The sequence below is a fragment of the Ctenopharyngodon idella genome, chromosome 9 (assembly GCF_019924925.1).
Source record: "Ctenopharyngodon idella isolate HZGC_01 chromosome 9, HZGC01, whole genome shotgun sequence".
Taxonomy (NCBI): Eukaryota; Metazoa; Chordata; class Actinopteri; order Cypriniformes; family Xenocyprididae; genus Ctenopharyngodon; species Ctenopharyngodon idella.
The window spans coordinates 27,940,000-27,956,444 of NC_067228.1; the positions used below are offsets into that span (position 1 = coordinate 27,940,000).

At 35.8% G+C, this 16,445-nt stretch overlaps 1 protein-coding gene across 2 annotated transcripts; it reads right to left on the reverse strand.

Moving 5' to 3' along the window:
- Positions 1 to 307: 307 nt before the first annotated feature.
- Positions 308 to 11,709, reverse strand: lacc1 (laccase (multicopper oxidoreductase) domain containing 1). 2 transcript variants are annotated; one of them, XM_051906484.1, is made up of 5 exons: positions 10,809 to 11,672; positions 9,400 to 9,578; positions 7,097 to 7,262; positions 3,778 to 4,003; positions 308 to 1,812 (listed from the first exon to the last, which is right to left on the reverse strand). In XM_051906484.1, exons 1-5 carry the CDS (start codon positions 11,362 to 11,364, stop codon positions 1,644 to 1,646), a joined length of 1,296 nt encoding a protein of 431 aa, XP_051762444.1. In that variant the 5' UTR covers positions 11,365 to 11,672; the 3' UTR covers positions 308 to 1,643. The 2 variants fall into 2 exon arrangements, with proteins under 2 accessions (XP_051762444.1, XP_051762445.1); XM_051906485.1 differs by lacking the exon at positions 3,778 to 4,003 and having other exon boundaries at positions 1,653 to 1,812; positions 10,809 to 11,709.
- Positions 11,710 to 16,445: the final 4,736 nt, after the last annotated feature.

Consider the following 16,445-nt stretch of genomic DNA (forward strand, 5'->3'; position numbering starts at 1 on the left):
CCTTTATGACTTGATAGTAAAATGGTGCTGTTATTTCAACAGCACGCGATAAGGAATAGCTGAGATGGTTTTGTGACATTGCAAAAGTGTTGTTGGAGACCAAAGCTGCCCGTGATGCTGCTGAAGGGATCTTGGCCACAAGCCAACAATCAGAGTCTCTCGAGTAATAAACAAGAGCGCGCGCAGCGTACAGTAACAGCAGTGACGCGAGCGCCCTCTAGTGTCGCCTCTACTGAATAAATACAAAACAGATGTGAAGATAAACGAATTTAGAGACATGTACACATAATAATGCTAAACAAGCGAGTTTACACATATTTTACAATTAATTTTATTGTACATAATACAATACAAAAATAGGCTATGTTATCCCACTAGGACAGTTTCAAGCTTAACATTTGGCAAAAGCAGCTGTTTTCGCTGTGATATGAGCAATGTTACAGCAAAACATTTAATAACTAAACAATTTTACTGATCATTCATAACGTGTAATGGTGGTCACGCTAAGATGAAAGAAATCAAACGATTAGCTCCCTCTAGTGTACATTCACAGTCTATTTTAACCTCTCAAAATAGTTCATTAAAAATAAATTGTGCAATTAAAAACATCTCATTTACAAAACACAAATCACACTCATACTGACGGACATCAACAGACAGTTCCTAAATTATGTATTTTAGAGAGGTTTCTTTCAGTAGCTTTTAATAATGGGTTGTTGACATGACATGTAATTTACTGTACTCATAGAAAAATGCCATTTTTCTTTTCATTTCCCCCATTATATTTTTAGAATTTGTCTGGACAGTACAGATCTTGTCCAATACATAATATTATTTATATAGCTTTAATATTTTAACAATTCAGCAATTACCAAATAAAATGTTGAAACTGTCCTGTCATGTACAACTATCCCTTAGTTTCAAAATTAACAATGTGGATAGAAATACTATTTAAATATATATTTATATTGAATTATATAATGTGGTCATAAAATTATCGATCATAAATGTATTTATTTATTAAGTCTATAAATCTGTGTCACCACTTATTGAGTCCTGAAGAGTGACAAAATCTAATCAACAGTCTCTTGAAAATGTTGCCAAACAGGACAGGAACAGGAAGGAATTTTTTAAAAAGTAAAGTTTTACCTCCAACTATTAATTAGATTTGTAGTGTTTATGTGAAGCTACTTCTTCAGTCCTGTTGTGTGACACATCCATATTATAGCAAGAGAGATTAATTAATAAACATAAAATAAGTCAATATGTATTTATTAATATTTGAAATATTTCTATTTTTAAAAATCCATTTGTCACACTACAGGACTTCAAATGAACTAGCAAAAAAGTTGATTAAAAGTTGTGGAAAAACATGGTGACTAGCATCTAAACAAACACTTTCTATTATTAAAATATTCACATTTTTAGTCTGAAATCTTGAGGTTGGAAAAATAAATCATGCCCATTTGTGTACATACCAAATGAAAGTGTTCATAGCATATTTGAGTTTGACACAAGTGGTGGTAATCCCATACAAATTAATTTATTATATTAGTAGATTTATATACTGGCTTTTAGACACATTTTTTAAATGAATACACATAGACGTAATCACATTCAGTCAGAGCTCAGTGAATGCAGGATTATTTGATCCACAGAAAGCCAATTTGTGTCCCAAAGTCAAGTCCATCTCTTACATGGGAGAAGAATAATTCAGGAAGGCAGGAGGTGCACAGTGTGGAATCAGGCTGGTCTGGGATCCTGATGTCCTCGATGTGTTCAGGCTTAATCCCACCTCTCTCCAGCAGGATTCTGAAAGACAAAGCATGATTGGTTGGTTGACATATTGCAGTTTAATAAATGCAAGATAACGTAATATAATTCAAATAATAGTTTTTTTAATAATAGTTTTTAAAAATTTTAATAATAGGCTTAATTTTATATAGCGCAAGCTACTCAAAGTGCTTTACATAGTTAAAAACCTGTTATTTTAGTATTATTGAGATACTATTATAGGTTTTATTAATATTTTTAGTCAGATTTTATTTTATTACAGTTTTCATTTTCATTTTAGTTAATGTTTTAGTAATTCTGGTGTGTATTTTTGTAATTTTTAATAATTAAAAATATGTATTTATAGTTTTTATTCATTTTTATTTCAGTTGTAGTTTTAGTTATTTTAGTACATCAAGTTGCAGTAAATTAAAATGAGAAATGCTGAAATAGCTGAAATAAAATTAGTTTAAGTTTTATATTTTTGTATTTTATTTTAGTTAACATTTATTTTATTTCAAATAACATTTTTTAAGGGTTTTAGTTTCAGTTTTAGTTAACTATAATAACCCTGTGAAATCTGGGAGTGAAGATACAGTATACAGTGTTAAAAGATCAAATCAATCAAACGTCTACCATTAGAACACTAAAATATTTTTAAAATCTTATCAGATTTTCAAAATGTGAGAGACCACAAACATGGCGATTAAAAAATCATAGATTTAATGGTTTTGTTCCTATAGTATGTGGAGTGCCGCGATGTGACCAGGGGTCATCAGCTCCCTAGCTTCCGAGGTCGTGAATCAGTATATCATGTACATAAATTTGGTCACTGATAAGAAGAGTAAGGACACTGGCTTACTATACATTGGGACACTAACAACTCTATTTCCGGCGAGGTGACAACATCTTCATTGTACAACATCACTACAGGTATTTATGAACAACAGCAGAACTGATAATATCTTTCTTTTTGACATTATTTTTTAATATTATTTAAAGTATGTTATGATAAATACTTTACTTGTTACATATTTGTAACCCCTCCTGTTCGAACCGACCGCTCTAAACAGGACTCGAACCCGGGTCCACAAGATTGGGAGTCAATTGCTGTAACAAGGAGGCTAAAGGCCGCAGACCACAGTAAAGTTTACATACACAACTCTTACCAGCCTACATCCGTTACCTGTCTAGTGATATATGTTTATGCTGAAATATAATTAAAGGTTTGTATTTTAGAAAACATCACGTGTCATTATGTGTAGTGAGTTGGCTCATGTGATTTATGTTTCGCGCTTCAGCACTTCCGTTAAGGAAACATAGTGAGCACCAAAGCTCCCACTGTGCATTGTGGGACTTTTTAGGCAGCAAAAGTTTCAGTGGACTGGAAGGATTTTGCGATTGAGATGGCCCTTAAAATGGCTGACTCCCTGATCAGTTCCCTGACTACTGAACTAGGGAACTAATTGAGACCCCAAGACAGCACACCACACACTAACAGATTACATTCACTAACAACCGGATTCCCGACTGTGAACATGGGAAGCCTTGCAAAATCTCTCACGGTCAAACGTGACTTTAGAGTAAACAAACTTGGCGAATGACGGTCAAGAAGAAATGGCAAAAATAGTGTTTGGAACTGCTTTTTACAGAAAATTTGCTGAGAAAAAAAAGAAAAGATTTGAAAGAAGTCATGTTATGCTTCCGTCTTCCATCAGCTCGCTTTCTGATTGTGTATCGTTTCGTTCCACATGACAATCTACAGATTGTGTTTAACTTTCCTCTTGGAAATCATCAGTCTTTGTTTCTGCTAATATTCTAACAGAGATATATTACTCTTTACATAAATCACCTTTATTTCAGAGGTGTTCATTACTGTGAGTCACTTTAGGGAATGACTTGACCTACGTGAGTGACACAGAGGACTGAGGGATCAATAAAACAGGTCTCTGGAGTACAGTTGAAGTCAAACCAAGATTCTGCTGGTTGACCTTTGAACTTTACCTGGTTGCGAGTCTGATGTCGACATAAGGTCTCGATGAGTCCATGTTTCGAACACAGTCTGGGTGTATGGCATGAAACTCTCTGGCTGAATCTTGCTCCAGAGTAAAGCAGCATGGCCCAACAGAAGGCCCGATCACACACACAATGTCTGCAGGCCTGCTGCCAAACTCTGACACCATGGCTTTCACTATTGCCATGGCAATTCCCATGAGGGTCCCCCTCCAGCCTGGGACACACACACAAGAAATACCAGATAAACAATTGTTACATTATGCTATAGCTGGTCACATCATTTCTGGCATAGACATTATGTATAAACACAGAAAATGTTCATACTGTATGTATCTAACTAACTCTGAAATAGCATGAACCAGGATTATGTAAGCACAGCAAGCACTGAGAATAACTCAATTACATTTACCCTTCACGGAATACTTTAATACCAACTGAATTTCAGATGAAACTAATTGATTTATATGTCTGTCAGTAATGAATGTGCTGCGTTCTGATTGACAGGGTCCCTGTGAGGTGTACATGGCTCCCTGCTCCCTGAGCATGGGATATCAGTTGTTCACTTCACTTGAGAAAACGCACTCATTTGGAACAGCCTGCTACGCCATCACACAGACGACACTTGAGACGCGCTTATTGTAGTTTGAGGTATAATGACAAAATATCTCTCTGTAAATATAACAAATGTTTATATAAATATGAAATTATTCATTTTTGAAAGCACTAAACTGAGTGATAAATGTCTGTTCTGATGTCTAATATGAAAATAACACAATTTGGTTAGTTATGTATTTTATCTTATTTAAAGCTGCAGTCCGTAAGTTTTGCCTCTTTGTCGCCATCTCTGTTTGAAACTTGCAATTGCAGTTATTTGTGGAATTCTCATCTTTACGTGGGTTGTGCCTCGGCACGACTCCTCAGCACGGATGAATCTAATGTTTGCTGTCAGGTACGCACCGGTGTGGAAACTGTACTCCGGAATCACAGATTGTAGTCTTGAAGTATGACCAAAATAAGAATTTTCACTGGAAAATATCATCTGAACAAGTAACATGTCTGCCACTTTTGTTCTGACCAACTGAGAACAAAAGCATTACAATAAATCGTGCTACCAATAGTGATTAAATCTAACGATCGCTTAGCTCGGATCATGTTAAACCATGCAAATTATTATTATTGTTATACTTTTTTCTCAATTTTTTAATGTTAACAACATCAGCATTGTGTATTTACCTGTAGATTTTAATTTCTGTACAGTCTAATCTCTAATGTTAATTTGTCAAACCATACAATCCGCCATCAAAATAAGTTTAATTATTGCAGCTGCTGTGAGAAAAGGCTATAAATGATCTGCTACCAGCAGCATCCTCACATGATATAGCCTACTAACTGGGACTCGTTCTTTATGTAAACAGAAGTGATGTAATGATGCAAAGATGAACGAATGCTTGAATTTCCAGCAGAAACCAATACCACCTGAATTAGAAAACATTATTACAAGCTTACCATTGTGAATCGGGATAGTTTAACACTGGCTGGTTATGTACTTGCTCAAAAATTGATTTTGGATAATTTTTAACCAAAAAACTTACAGACTGCAGCTTTATCTAAAATTATAATAATTGCACTGTCACATCTCATGCACATTATACCCCTCAAACAACTGCTTACAAAACTTCGGAAGCTTGTTTCTGACTTTTTTTCTTGCAATGCGGTATATAAAAAGTCAGAATTGCAAGATATAAACAATTCTGACTTTTTTCTCACAATTGTGAATTTATATCCCACATTTCGGAATTGTGAGATACAAACAATTCTGCAATTCTGAAATAAAGTCGCAATTCTGAGAAATAAATATGTTCTGACATTTTTCTCGCAATTGTGAGTTTATATCCCACAATTCTGATTTTTTTTTCTCAGAATTGTGAGATATAAACTCGCAATTGCGAGTTATAAAGTCCGAATTGGAAGATATAAACTCTTTTTTTCTAAAAAAAAAAAAAAAAGGAAAAAAAAAAAAGAAATCTCACAATTCTGACATTTTCTCACAGAATTGCGACTTTATTTCTCAGAATTGTGACTTTATATCCCGAAATTCTGACTTTGCAACTCGCAATTACGAGGTTATATCCTGAAATTCTGACTTTACAATTCGCAATTACGAGTTTATATCCCGAAATTCTGACATTACAATTCGCAATTGCGAGTTTATACCCTGAAATTCTGACTTTAACTCGCAATTGCGAGTTTATATCCCGAAATTCTGACTTTCACTCGCAATTACAAGTTTATATCCTGAATTTCTGACATTACAATTCGCAATTGTGAGTTTATATCCTGAAATTCTGACTTTATAACTCGCAATTACGAATTTATATCCTGAAATGCTGACATTACAATTCGCAATTGTGAGTTTAGATCTCATAATTCTGACATTATAACTCGCAATTGCAACTTTATATCTCACAAATCTGACTTTATAAATCGCAATTGCGAGTTTAATTCTGAGAAAAAAGTCAGAATTACGAGATAAAAATTGACAATTACTTTTTTTTATTTTTTATTTAGTGGGGGAAACAACCTTCTATATAAAACACACCTGGGACTAAATAAACTCAATTAAACTGCTTGAGCCTCAACTCACTTTCACTGCGTTTATTTTATTCAAACTACTTTAGTACTTACGGAGCCCTGCACATGACATGCAAGAAAAAAAAGTAAATTGTGCGCACAATTTACCAAGTCGTTCCCTTGATTTATATATTGTGCGCACAATTTACTAATTCGTTCCCTCGATTAGCTAAATCATGCACATGATTTGGCAAATCGAGGGAACAAATTAGTAAATTAGCCTACGATTTAGCCTACTATTTTTTTCCTACATGTCACGTGCAGGGCTCCGTAAATACTGGAGTGATGCGCAATGACCAGTGGGTAAATGTCCTTCTCGACTTCATGTGAAGTGATATTCTCTTATTCCTTATAGCATTCGCTGGTACATACTGTATGGTCGAATGGAACGCACCTTTAGACTTCCCTTTTGTTTCAGACTATATGATCACATACTTCCCACAGAACTCACTGCGAAGCTTGAAGTCAATCACTAGAAGGTTATGCAGATCTAACCATAATTTATCAATTAAATTATTATTGAGTGTATTTAGGTGAGTTAACCTGTCAAGAAAATGTCTTGGTCATATTTCACTCTAACATCAAAAGATCTGATGACTGAAATTATATATTTTTTAAAGACAATCAAGTCTATTTGAAGAAGCATTAAGATTTTTTGCATTGTGATGTGACTAACCTGCATGTGCCACTCCAGTGACCTTTTTCACAGGGTCAGTGAAGAGCAGCGGCATGCAATCGGCCCCTGGTGCTGCTATGACAACTCCAACCTGATTGGTCACCATTCCGTCGTAACTGGCGGGGGCGGGTTTACCCATCACCCACACATCACTGGCATGATTGCACTGAAGTCAATAACAAAGACACATGTAATCAGTATATAGAAGCATTACGTAGAAAATGTTGGTAACACTTTAGTATGGGGAACAATTCTCACTTTTAACTAGTTACTTATTAGCTTGCATATTGGCTGTTTATTAGTACTTATAAAGCACATATTAATGCCTTATTGAGCATGACCATATTCTACACCCCTTAATCCTACCCCATACCTAAACTCAAACCAGTGGTGTAGTCCTAAAAAAATAAGTGGTGTACTATTACCCAGTCGCAAACCCCCTTTTTTTTTAAACTTGGTACAATGAGATGACATTATTCTATTCACCCTTCAACCAACGAACATTAAAAGGCCATTTAAAAGTGTAAAAGCATCAAGAAGGTACTTTCAACAGGCCATGAAAAAGCGCGATTCTTTCCACAGCAATAACGGACGGGTTAAACATAACAGTAGTAATATCTGTATTATGTAATATAGGCTACGTTGCCTTAATAGAAATGTTCATAAACTTCAGCATTGCGTGAAACTAATTCAAAGTGATTTCCGTCATTTTGACAGATAATAAATTGTATTTACCTGTGAAAACAAACCTGGAAAGAGACGTGAGGCTTTAAGGAGAAAAACGAGAGATTCTTCGTGCATTCCAGTGAATTATTAATGGGATATATCGTAAATTATATCCGGAGAACAGACTACTATTACAGTGGAATGCAAAGGGACAAAAGAAAATAATCACGAGGATAGAAAGCAGCGACTGAAAAGAGCTCTTGCCATAGATATTCTTGTTATAACATAACATACATACATTAAAATACCAAGCGTTACATTATTCTCATGATGTCTGAAAATAAAACATGAAAGAAAAATTGACAGCTCATTCAGTCAAACTGACGGATAAGCTTTATTTGTAGGGCAACCTTATATTTGAAATGATTCGTTTCAGTCTTTTTAAATGGAAGTTCCCCAAACCGGAAGTGCCACCCATAATTCAAAACGCAGTAGGCTAGTCAGGAATAAGGTCAATACTTTCCCTCAGTAACCTCTCACTTCTTTCCGTCATTTTTTTAAACGAAACGAAACCTACCCTGTGTGTACGTGAGACTGTTGCTTACTTTCAAAATTTTAATGATGATTAAAAATATTAAACACACTAACCGTCAGAAACTGCATCATGGTTTATAGCCTATGATGTTTTATATTATTTCAGCACCTGTAAGCTTATCATCAGTTTGACAGAATTTTATACTCCAATGTGCCATAAAAAGTCAAACATTTTTGTTTTTTATCATAGCATTTATTATGAAAAATAGCAAACTACACATATAGAAACAATAGCTAGTCTACAACATGTCACATAATATCTATAGTGAAAATATATTCCCTTAATATAATATAAATTGTAAAAGCTGATCACAATTAAAACCAAGGGTTGGTCTGGGTCATGATGAATAGTTTAAAAAGCTTTCTAATCTTGGCTCAAGATGATGTTTTTCTCTCTTTTCATCAGTCTTTTGTTCATTTTGTTCATCAGTCTCAAGATCATGTTTGACTTTATAGCGTTTTAAAGTGTTTAACTTACAATATATAATCAAATAGATCGCACATTTTATCATCAGTGTCACGATAGGAATGGCTTGTGGAAATCTTATCTGTGTTAATGCACCAATTACAACAAAGAATCGCGAGTTTACGCAACAGCATTGGACACACAGTTAAAGGGGAAGCTAACATGACAATAGATTGGACTTTCGAAGCAAAAAATACAAGTGGGTATACGCAAATACTGATCCTTAGAAGTCGTAATACGCAAACAGCCCTGGGCAAAAAGTAAGTATACGGCGTATACGTGCGTATGGCCCCGACTACACCACTGACTCCAACGCTACAACAACTATCTTACTAACTATTAATAAGCAGTAAATTAAGAGTTTATTGAGGCAAAAGTCATAGTTAATAGTGAATATGTGTACCAAAGTGTTACCAAAATGTTTAATGTGAAAGATCAATGTGTGAGCCAGTATTCAAATAACTTCTTTGGCAGAATGCAACAGGAAAAGTTAAAAATGCAGTGACATGTGTTTAAAGTTATGATATGCTGCTTGCTCTTAGATTGCTTCCTCATATTTTCTTTGTAAGTAAAGTACCTTTATGAGGTTGAACTGATGAGGGTGAAATCCAGCCCGCAGGCCGAGCCGGCGGAGGTTCTCGGCCACCACAGCTCTGGAGTCTTTGCGCCGAGGGTTACAGAAGAGGTTCAGTGAGCTCAGGGTGCTGATGTAGGAGATACCTCCAGTACGAGTGGTGAAGCCATGACCAAAGCAGTCTTTGAATGAGAAGGAAATACAGGAAAATTTAAGGAATTACAGCCAAAAAGCCTTGGCTGTGTGAATGTCCAGATTAAGCAGAGACAAAGAAACAGCTAATATATACAAATTATCCATTAATCCTACAAAGCCTATGGAACATATTTGATAAATGATTTTCTAAGGCCAATAAATGATCAACATTATAAAAAAAATGTTGCTGAAAAACCTGTTGTACACCATCTACTACTTTACGTCTGCCCTCTAAATGATAGTTCATACTTTAGCAGGAAGAAAAAAATGCTTTTTAGTAGAATTGTAAAAATGTCCCCCTTCAGGTTGGGGTACACGTGTCTTTTTGCTGTGAAATCTTATAAAACGTAAGACTAACTTTTATATTGTTATGAATATTTCAGAATGAACACTTACTGCACTGCACTGAAGCAACTTAGGATTACTTGATTATACATACAGATTTTTTTTTTTGAATAATTACATTAAAAATCGACAGCGCTCGACATTTAAATATCATTTTTAGAGTTTTAAATATCAAGTTTAGAGTGACAATAGTGACAATCTGTTATAAAATCTCATTGATTTAAATCACAAGGTACATTACATCTTACTTTTACCATATAAATAACTAAACTTCATATTTTTGCTCAATTTGAGTCTTTCCTCCTCAATATGAGCTCCATATTCTACTATATCATACTATAACACAAAACACAAACTTTTAGATTTTTTTTATTTTTTTCTATAAAAAAAAGCTATAAAAACTTTTTTTTTTTTTTTTTTAATAAACGGTTCCATTTCAAACAACAAAAAAAGAAGAAGAAAGTTTTTCTCACTATGATTTCATATGTCAGGCTTTACAGGTTTAATAATAATAATAATAATAATAATAATAATAAAATTAGTTTGTAGAAAATTTATATTTGTGCACTAAACTAATTTCAAGCATTTAAGCATAAGCATTTACAACAAAAGTTTTAAAGATCATAAGAATCATAAATTAACTGTATTGTATTTACTATTCCAAATGAAATAATGCTAGCCCTCAAATTCATAGCCTATAGTTCCTGTTTTGTAGACAGTGAACATAACTTTTACATTTTTACTTTATTACTAGTTCAATAAAAAGTATTCAAATTAAATAATATAGCCTAACGAAAAGTAGTACATACTTAAGTATAACCTCAAAGGTAAAATACACGTATAATGTGATCAGGAAGACGAACACCACCAACCTGAAATTAAAGCAGATCTAAGAACTGTAATGTCTCCTTTGACCGCTGGTAGGTGCTGTAGGAACCTGCCGAGCTCGTGTTTAGCATCAGCTGCCTCAGTGCTGATGGCTGTGCAGTCACCCATGGGACAGGAGTCGGAGGACAGATTGTCAAACATGATAGTGTACTCAAAATTATACGCAGAAGTGAAGAGGAGCTCCTGGTAGACCTGAAACACTCCTCTCCCGTGGCTCGAGGTCATAATCTTCACATTACTAATGTCCTCTTTGTCTATAGCCTGTTTGAATGAGTATAATGAGGCTGAAAGAGAGCTTTTGCACAGGACCTGTGGGGAATTGCTGAACCCGATAAACATCTCCAGAATAGAGCTTCTTGGAAATCTGTCCGTCCCCACGGAGCTCTCTGGATCCGCTATGATGAAGACCGGTTCCTGTGAGCCATTCCCGGTGACTGCACAGAACTTGCTGATGCGCTTTTTCACACAAATGTCGTACTGTGAACAGCGGACATGTGTGAGATCGACAAGAGTAACTGCAGCCATCTCTGCTCGGATCATCACACGCAGACACGCTTGCTTCTCTCTCTCTGGGATAGAAGTTATGTGGACGTGCAAACATACCACACCTGGTTATAAGAGTTACAAACGAGGAACCTTTTTTTATTTACCACGAAAATAAAATTTCCTCTGTCCTAGCACTTCCTGAAAAGAGTGTAGCGCCGCCCTCAGTGGAAACTCCTCACCAGACGAGCACGTCGCATGTACAGACACTGATTAATTTCTCATGCAACGTATAGCATATGACATTTCTCAGACACAGAATTTCCAGCCTGTTGCTACAATCTTTTGCGTTTTCATTTTATCCATTGACTGCTTTTCAGACATGCACAGTCAGATTTCCTCATAAACTTTCCCATTAAAGTGTCTTGTTCTGAGACTGGACTGACATTGTCATTGAACCTTGCACTGTGGTCATAAGAGTAATTCCTACTATGCTATTGGCATAGGCGTAATTTGCGGGTGGGCCGGGTGGGACATGTCCCCACCACTTTTTGGCAGGGTCGATATTGTCCCCACCACTTTTTGAAACATCTCGCGGCACAGATGTATACTAATGCATAAGAACCATCTCTAGATGATTAGCAATTCGTTTGTGTTAAAAAATAGGCGATCTGTCACTGGGATGTGTTGTTTTTGAAATCATGTTGAGTGCTCGTTGCCGCTGTTATCAGTGGCGCAACAGTGTGCTCTTGGCGCTCGTGCACACTGCGCAGTCTTCACTGGGACGAGCGCTTCAATCTATCGCTAACGCTGTTGCGGCCGGAGACTCTATTCTTTCCAGTGAAATCACAAAACAAAATACACATAAACGTGTCCCTGCTCTTGATATACAATCACTGATGAACATCTTTGGTTTTAATGAGAAAAAAAATAAAGTAAATTACACGAGGGTGGATTAGAACGCGAAACCTCTGGCATGCTGCACAGAAGTTCTACCCCTCGTCTTGTCATCAGGACAACCTAACAATAGTTGCGGATCCATGTATTTATTGACTAATGTAAATGCTCTTGGGACTAACAACAGATGTAAGGACAAAACTATGATATTAAACATGAGGTCTATGTCGATACATTTTGTGCATTTATTATTGCAATGATACAATACCGCCCCACCCCCCACCACACACATTCCTGTCCCACCCACTTTTTTAAACCATGTTATAGTATAATATAATATTGGGATAATATATAGGCTATATATAAAATTGGGAGAATTATAAGTCACTTTTCACTGGTTTGAATGGATGTAGCCATGAACTTTGCTTGAACTTCTGATGTGAAAAATATGGAAATATTCCAGGTGGTTCTTCACTGTTTCCTTTCTTTAATCAAAATTTTTAAACTAAAAAATGCCCTCAATTTCACTTTCCATTGTGTTAGCCTTTTGTAGTGTCCCTTTATCTAACAATTACCACACTGTAAAAAAGAATTGTTGGTTTAACTTAAAAAAGTAAGTTACCTGGTTGCCTTAAAGGGCTAGTTCACCCAAAAATGAAAATTCTGTCATTTATTACTCAACCTCATATCATTCCACACCTGTAAGACCTTCGTTCATCTTCGGAACACATATTAAGATATTTTTGGGTAAAATCCGATGGCTCAGTGAGGCCTCCATTGACAGCAAAGTTAATTTACACTTTCAGATGCCCAGAAAGCTACTAAAGACTTATTTAAAACAGTTCATGTGACTACAGAGGTTCAACCTTAATATTATAAAGCGACGAGAATACTTTTTGCGTGCCAAAAAAACAAAAAGACAACTTTTAAACAATATCTAGTGATGGCCGATTTCAAAATACTGCTTCATGAAGCTTCGAAGCTTTACGAATCTTTTGTTTTGAATCAGTGGTTCGGAGCATGTATCAAACTGCCAAAGTCACGTGATTTCAGTAAACGAGGCTTCGTTACGTCATAAGTGTTTCGAAATTTCAATAGTTCACGTGACTTTAGCAGTTTGATACGCGATCCGAACCAATGATTCGAAACAAAAGATTCGTAAAGCTTCGAACCTTCATGAAGCAGTGTTTTGAAATCGCCCATCACTAGATATTGTTGAAAAGTCATTATTTTGTTTTTTGGCGCACAAAAAGTATTTTCGTCGCTTCATAATATTAAGGTTGAACCACTGTAGTCACATGAACTGTTTTAAATATGTTTTTAGTAGCTTTCTGGGCATCTGTTAATTATCTTGCTGGCAATGGAGGCCTCACTGAGCCATCGGATTTTATCAAAAATATCTTAATTTGTGTTCTGAAGATTAACGAAGGTCTTACGGGTGTGGAACGACGTGAGGATGAGTAATTAATGACAGCATTTTCATTTTTGGGTGAACTAACCTAGGGCTGCACGATTTATCGCGATTAAACCGCACGCGATTTGGCAAAGGCTGCAATTATTTTATGCGCAGCTTGTCAGAGCTGTATGGCTGTGATCAGAAGTAAATGCTTCTCCATCTGAAAGCCAGAGGGCGCTCTTGCGCAGAAACTGCAAAATATACCCTGCTGCAGAAGAAGATAACACGCGTCATATAGCCAAAGCCACTGGAAGGCAAACCTCAGAGATCGTAGATCGTATTATTATAGGGAGATAAGAGGGTCTGTATCTATGGAAGCCCATTTCCGCCACAATTGAGTAAAAAAATATAATTCTGTAAGTCATAATAATGAGAAACTTTCTCATAATTATGACTTAGTATCTCATTATATTGAGAAAGTTTCTCATAATTATGACTTAGTATCTCATTATATTGAGAAAGTTTCTCGTAATAATAGTTTCTCATAATAATGAGAAACTTTCTCGTAATAATGACTTAGTTTCTCATAATAACGAGAAACTTTCTCGTAATAATGACTTAGTTTCTCATAATAACGAGAAACTTTCTCATAATTATGACTTAGTATCTCATAATAACGAGAAACTTTCTCGTAATAATGACTTAGTTTCTCATAATAATGAGAAACTTCTACGCATGCGCAGAGCAGCGGAGCAGAAGGGCGTGGCACGCTAGCGACATCCGCTGGTCAATGTCTCGTAAATGCGAGAACAGCAAACATGGCACGTTATGCAAAACAGTTGTTTTCGTTAAAGTAATCTACAAAGTGCAGTCTATCTAGTATCATTAAATAACATCAGTTATTATAAATTATTAGTATATCTTCAATACTTTCCATGCGCACGAGAAGGTGGAACGCAAAGTGGTTTCCGTGGTAACGGTGGAAACTGTTGCATGAACGCGACGGCTTACACAACTATCAGATTAACGAAGGAATATGACATGTATTCGTTAAGTTTAAGTGCAACGTCTTCATAAAATGTGTGGGTTTATGTGTTAACGTTAACACGTATTTCGCGGATGAGTCTAGGCTATTTGATGTGCAGGTTTGCCTAGACAAGGCGCTGGGAAGCTTTTCTAATATAAACCGGGTCCTAAAGCACTTGCCCAGTCATAAACTTTCATTCCAGTGATATTCCTACAGAAAACACCTTTTAAGATGTTTATGACTCATTAGAATGTATGCAAAAGACAGCTTTCCAGGTGAAGCGTTCTTTAACAGACTTGGATATGTTGGTGTGTGCTGTCTTATCATTCCTCTATCTGTTTGAAATCCATGAATCACCACTCTGTACTTCTGCTTGTTCATACACAAAAATACAAATGAATGTTACAAATGAATAAACGACTATATCCCGTCTCATAGGCTACTGATAATTTATCAATAATGTTATTTATTAAATGATATTATAGATTACACTTTTGCAGAACGTGCCATGGTTGCGGAGTTATCGCATTTGACCAGCGGATGTCGCTAGCGTGTCACTGCTCCGCTGCTTTGCGCATGCGTAGAAGTTTCTCATTATTATGAGAAACTAAGTCATAATTACGAGAAAGTTTTTCGTTATTATGAGAAACGTAAGTCATTATTACGAGAAAGTTTCTCGTTATTATGAGAAACTAAGTCATTATTACGAGAAAGTTTCTCGTTATTATGAGAAACTAAGTCATAATTACGAGAAAGTTTCTCATTATTATGAGAAACTAAGTCATAATTATGAGAAAGTTTCTCATTATTATGACTTACAGAATTATATTTTTTTTACTCAATTGTGGCGGAAACGGGCTTCCATATGTATCTCTTACCATTGGAGAAAGCGTAACGGCTAACTTAATCATGTGCGGCACCTCTCAGCCTATCGTGTCGCGTTCAAAACTCCTCCCTGCGTACCGCCAATGTGTAGCATTAGCCGTTATGCTTTTTTGGCTAAAGGTTGCAGGCTTGCCTTCCAGTGGCTTTGGCAAGCCTGCAACCTTTAGCCAAAAAAGAGTAACGGCTAATGCTAACTGGCAGTACGGGCGGTACGCATTGGTAGTATGCAGGGAAGGGGACCAGAGGCCGTTTTTTGAATGCTTTGATTGATTAAACATGACTAATAAACACACAACTGCCTTATACTATGTAAGAAGCCACATCATCTCACAGAAGGATGCTCAACTGTCGTTATGAAGTGAGTTTGGAGTAAAAACATGTTATTAAATGTCTTTTGTTGGACAAGATGTTAACAAATGCTTCTCATGTCTGGAAAGATGTTTGACGCATGTTGCTTTTTCAAATGTACATTATAAGCGACTCAAACTCGCAGTGCTTTCATTTGGAGCCATACTTCATTGACAAGCTGCGCATAAAAAAAACAATCGCAGCCTTTGTGATTTCATAGATGCACTAAGAATCACGTATAAGCGATAATCGCATTTAAGTTCAATTTTATTTTTCATATCGTGCGATAAATCTTGCAGCCCTAATTTTGAGTTCATTGAAATTAAAAATTTGAGTTTATACAATGAAGGCGATTGGTTTAATCAACAGAAACACAAAAGATCATGTTATCTGAACTACATTAATTATCTAAGTTGATTTGACAAAAGAAAAAATATTATGATTACAAATCATGAAAACATTTTTTTTTACAGCGCAGAAGCCATTTGCAACAAACCCCAGCAGCTGCAAAACAATAAGAGAGCTCTCAGTAGTGTCCTTACAATTGAAGATTTTCTTGAAGGCTTTCAGGAAGTGACATCATTT

Bases quoted from the DNA above. Each gene is read 5' to 3' on its own strand.
- lacc1 (XM_051906484.1), bottom strand. From the start codon at position 11,364: ATGATCCGAGCAGAGATGGCTGCAGTTACTCTTGTCGATCTCACACAT. The intron at 7,263-9,399 runs GTACTTTACTTA...TATTGACTTCAG, and splicing joins ATCAGTTCAACCTCATAAAG to TGCAATCATGCCAGTGATGT. The intron at 4,004-7,096 runs GTTAGTCACATC...TGTGTGTCCCAG, and splicing joins CACTGGAGTGGCACATGCAG to GCTGGAGGGGGACCCTCATG.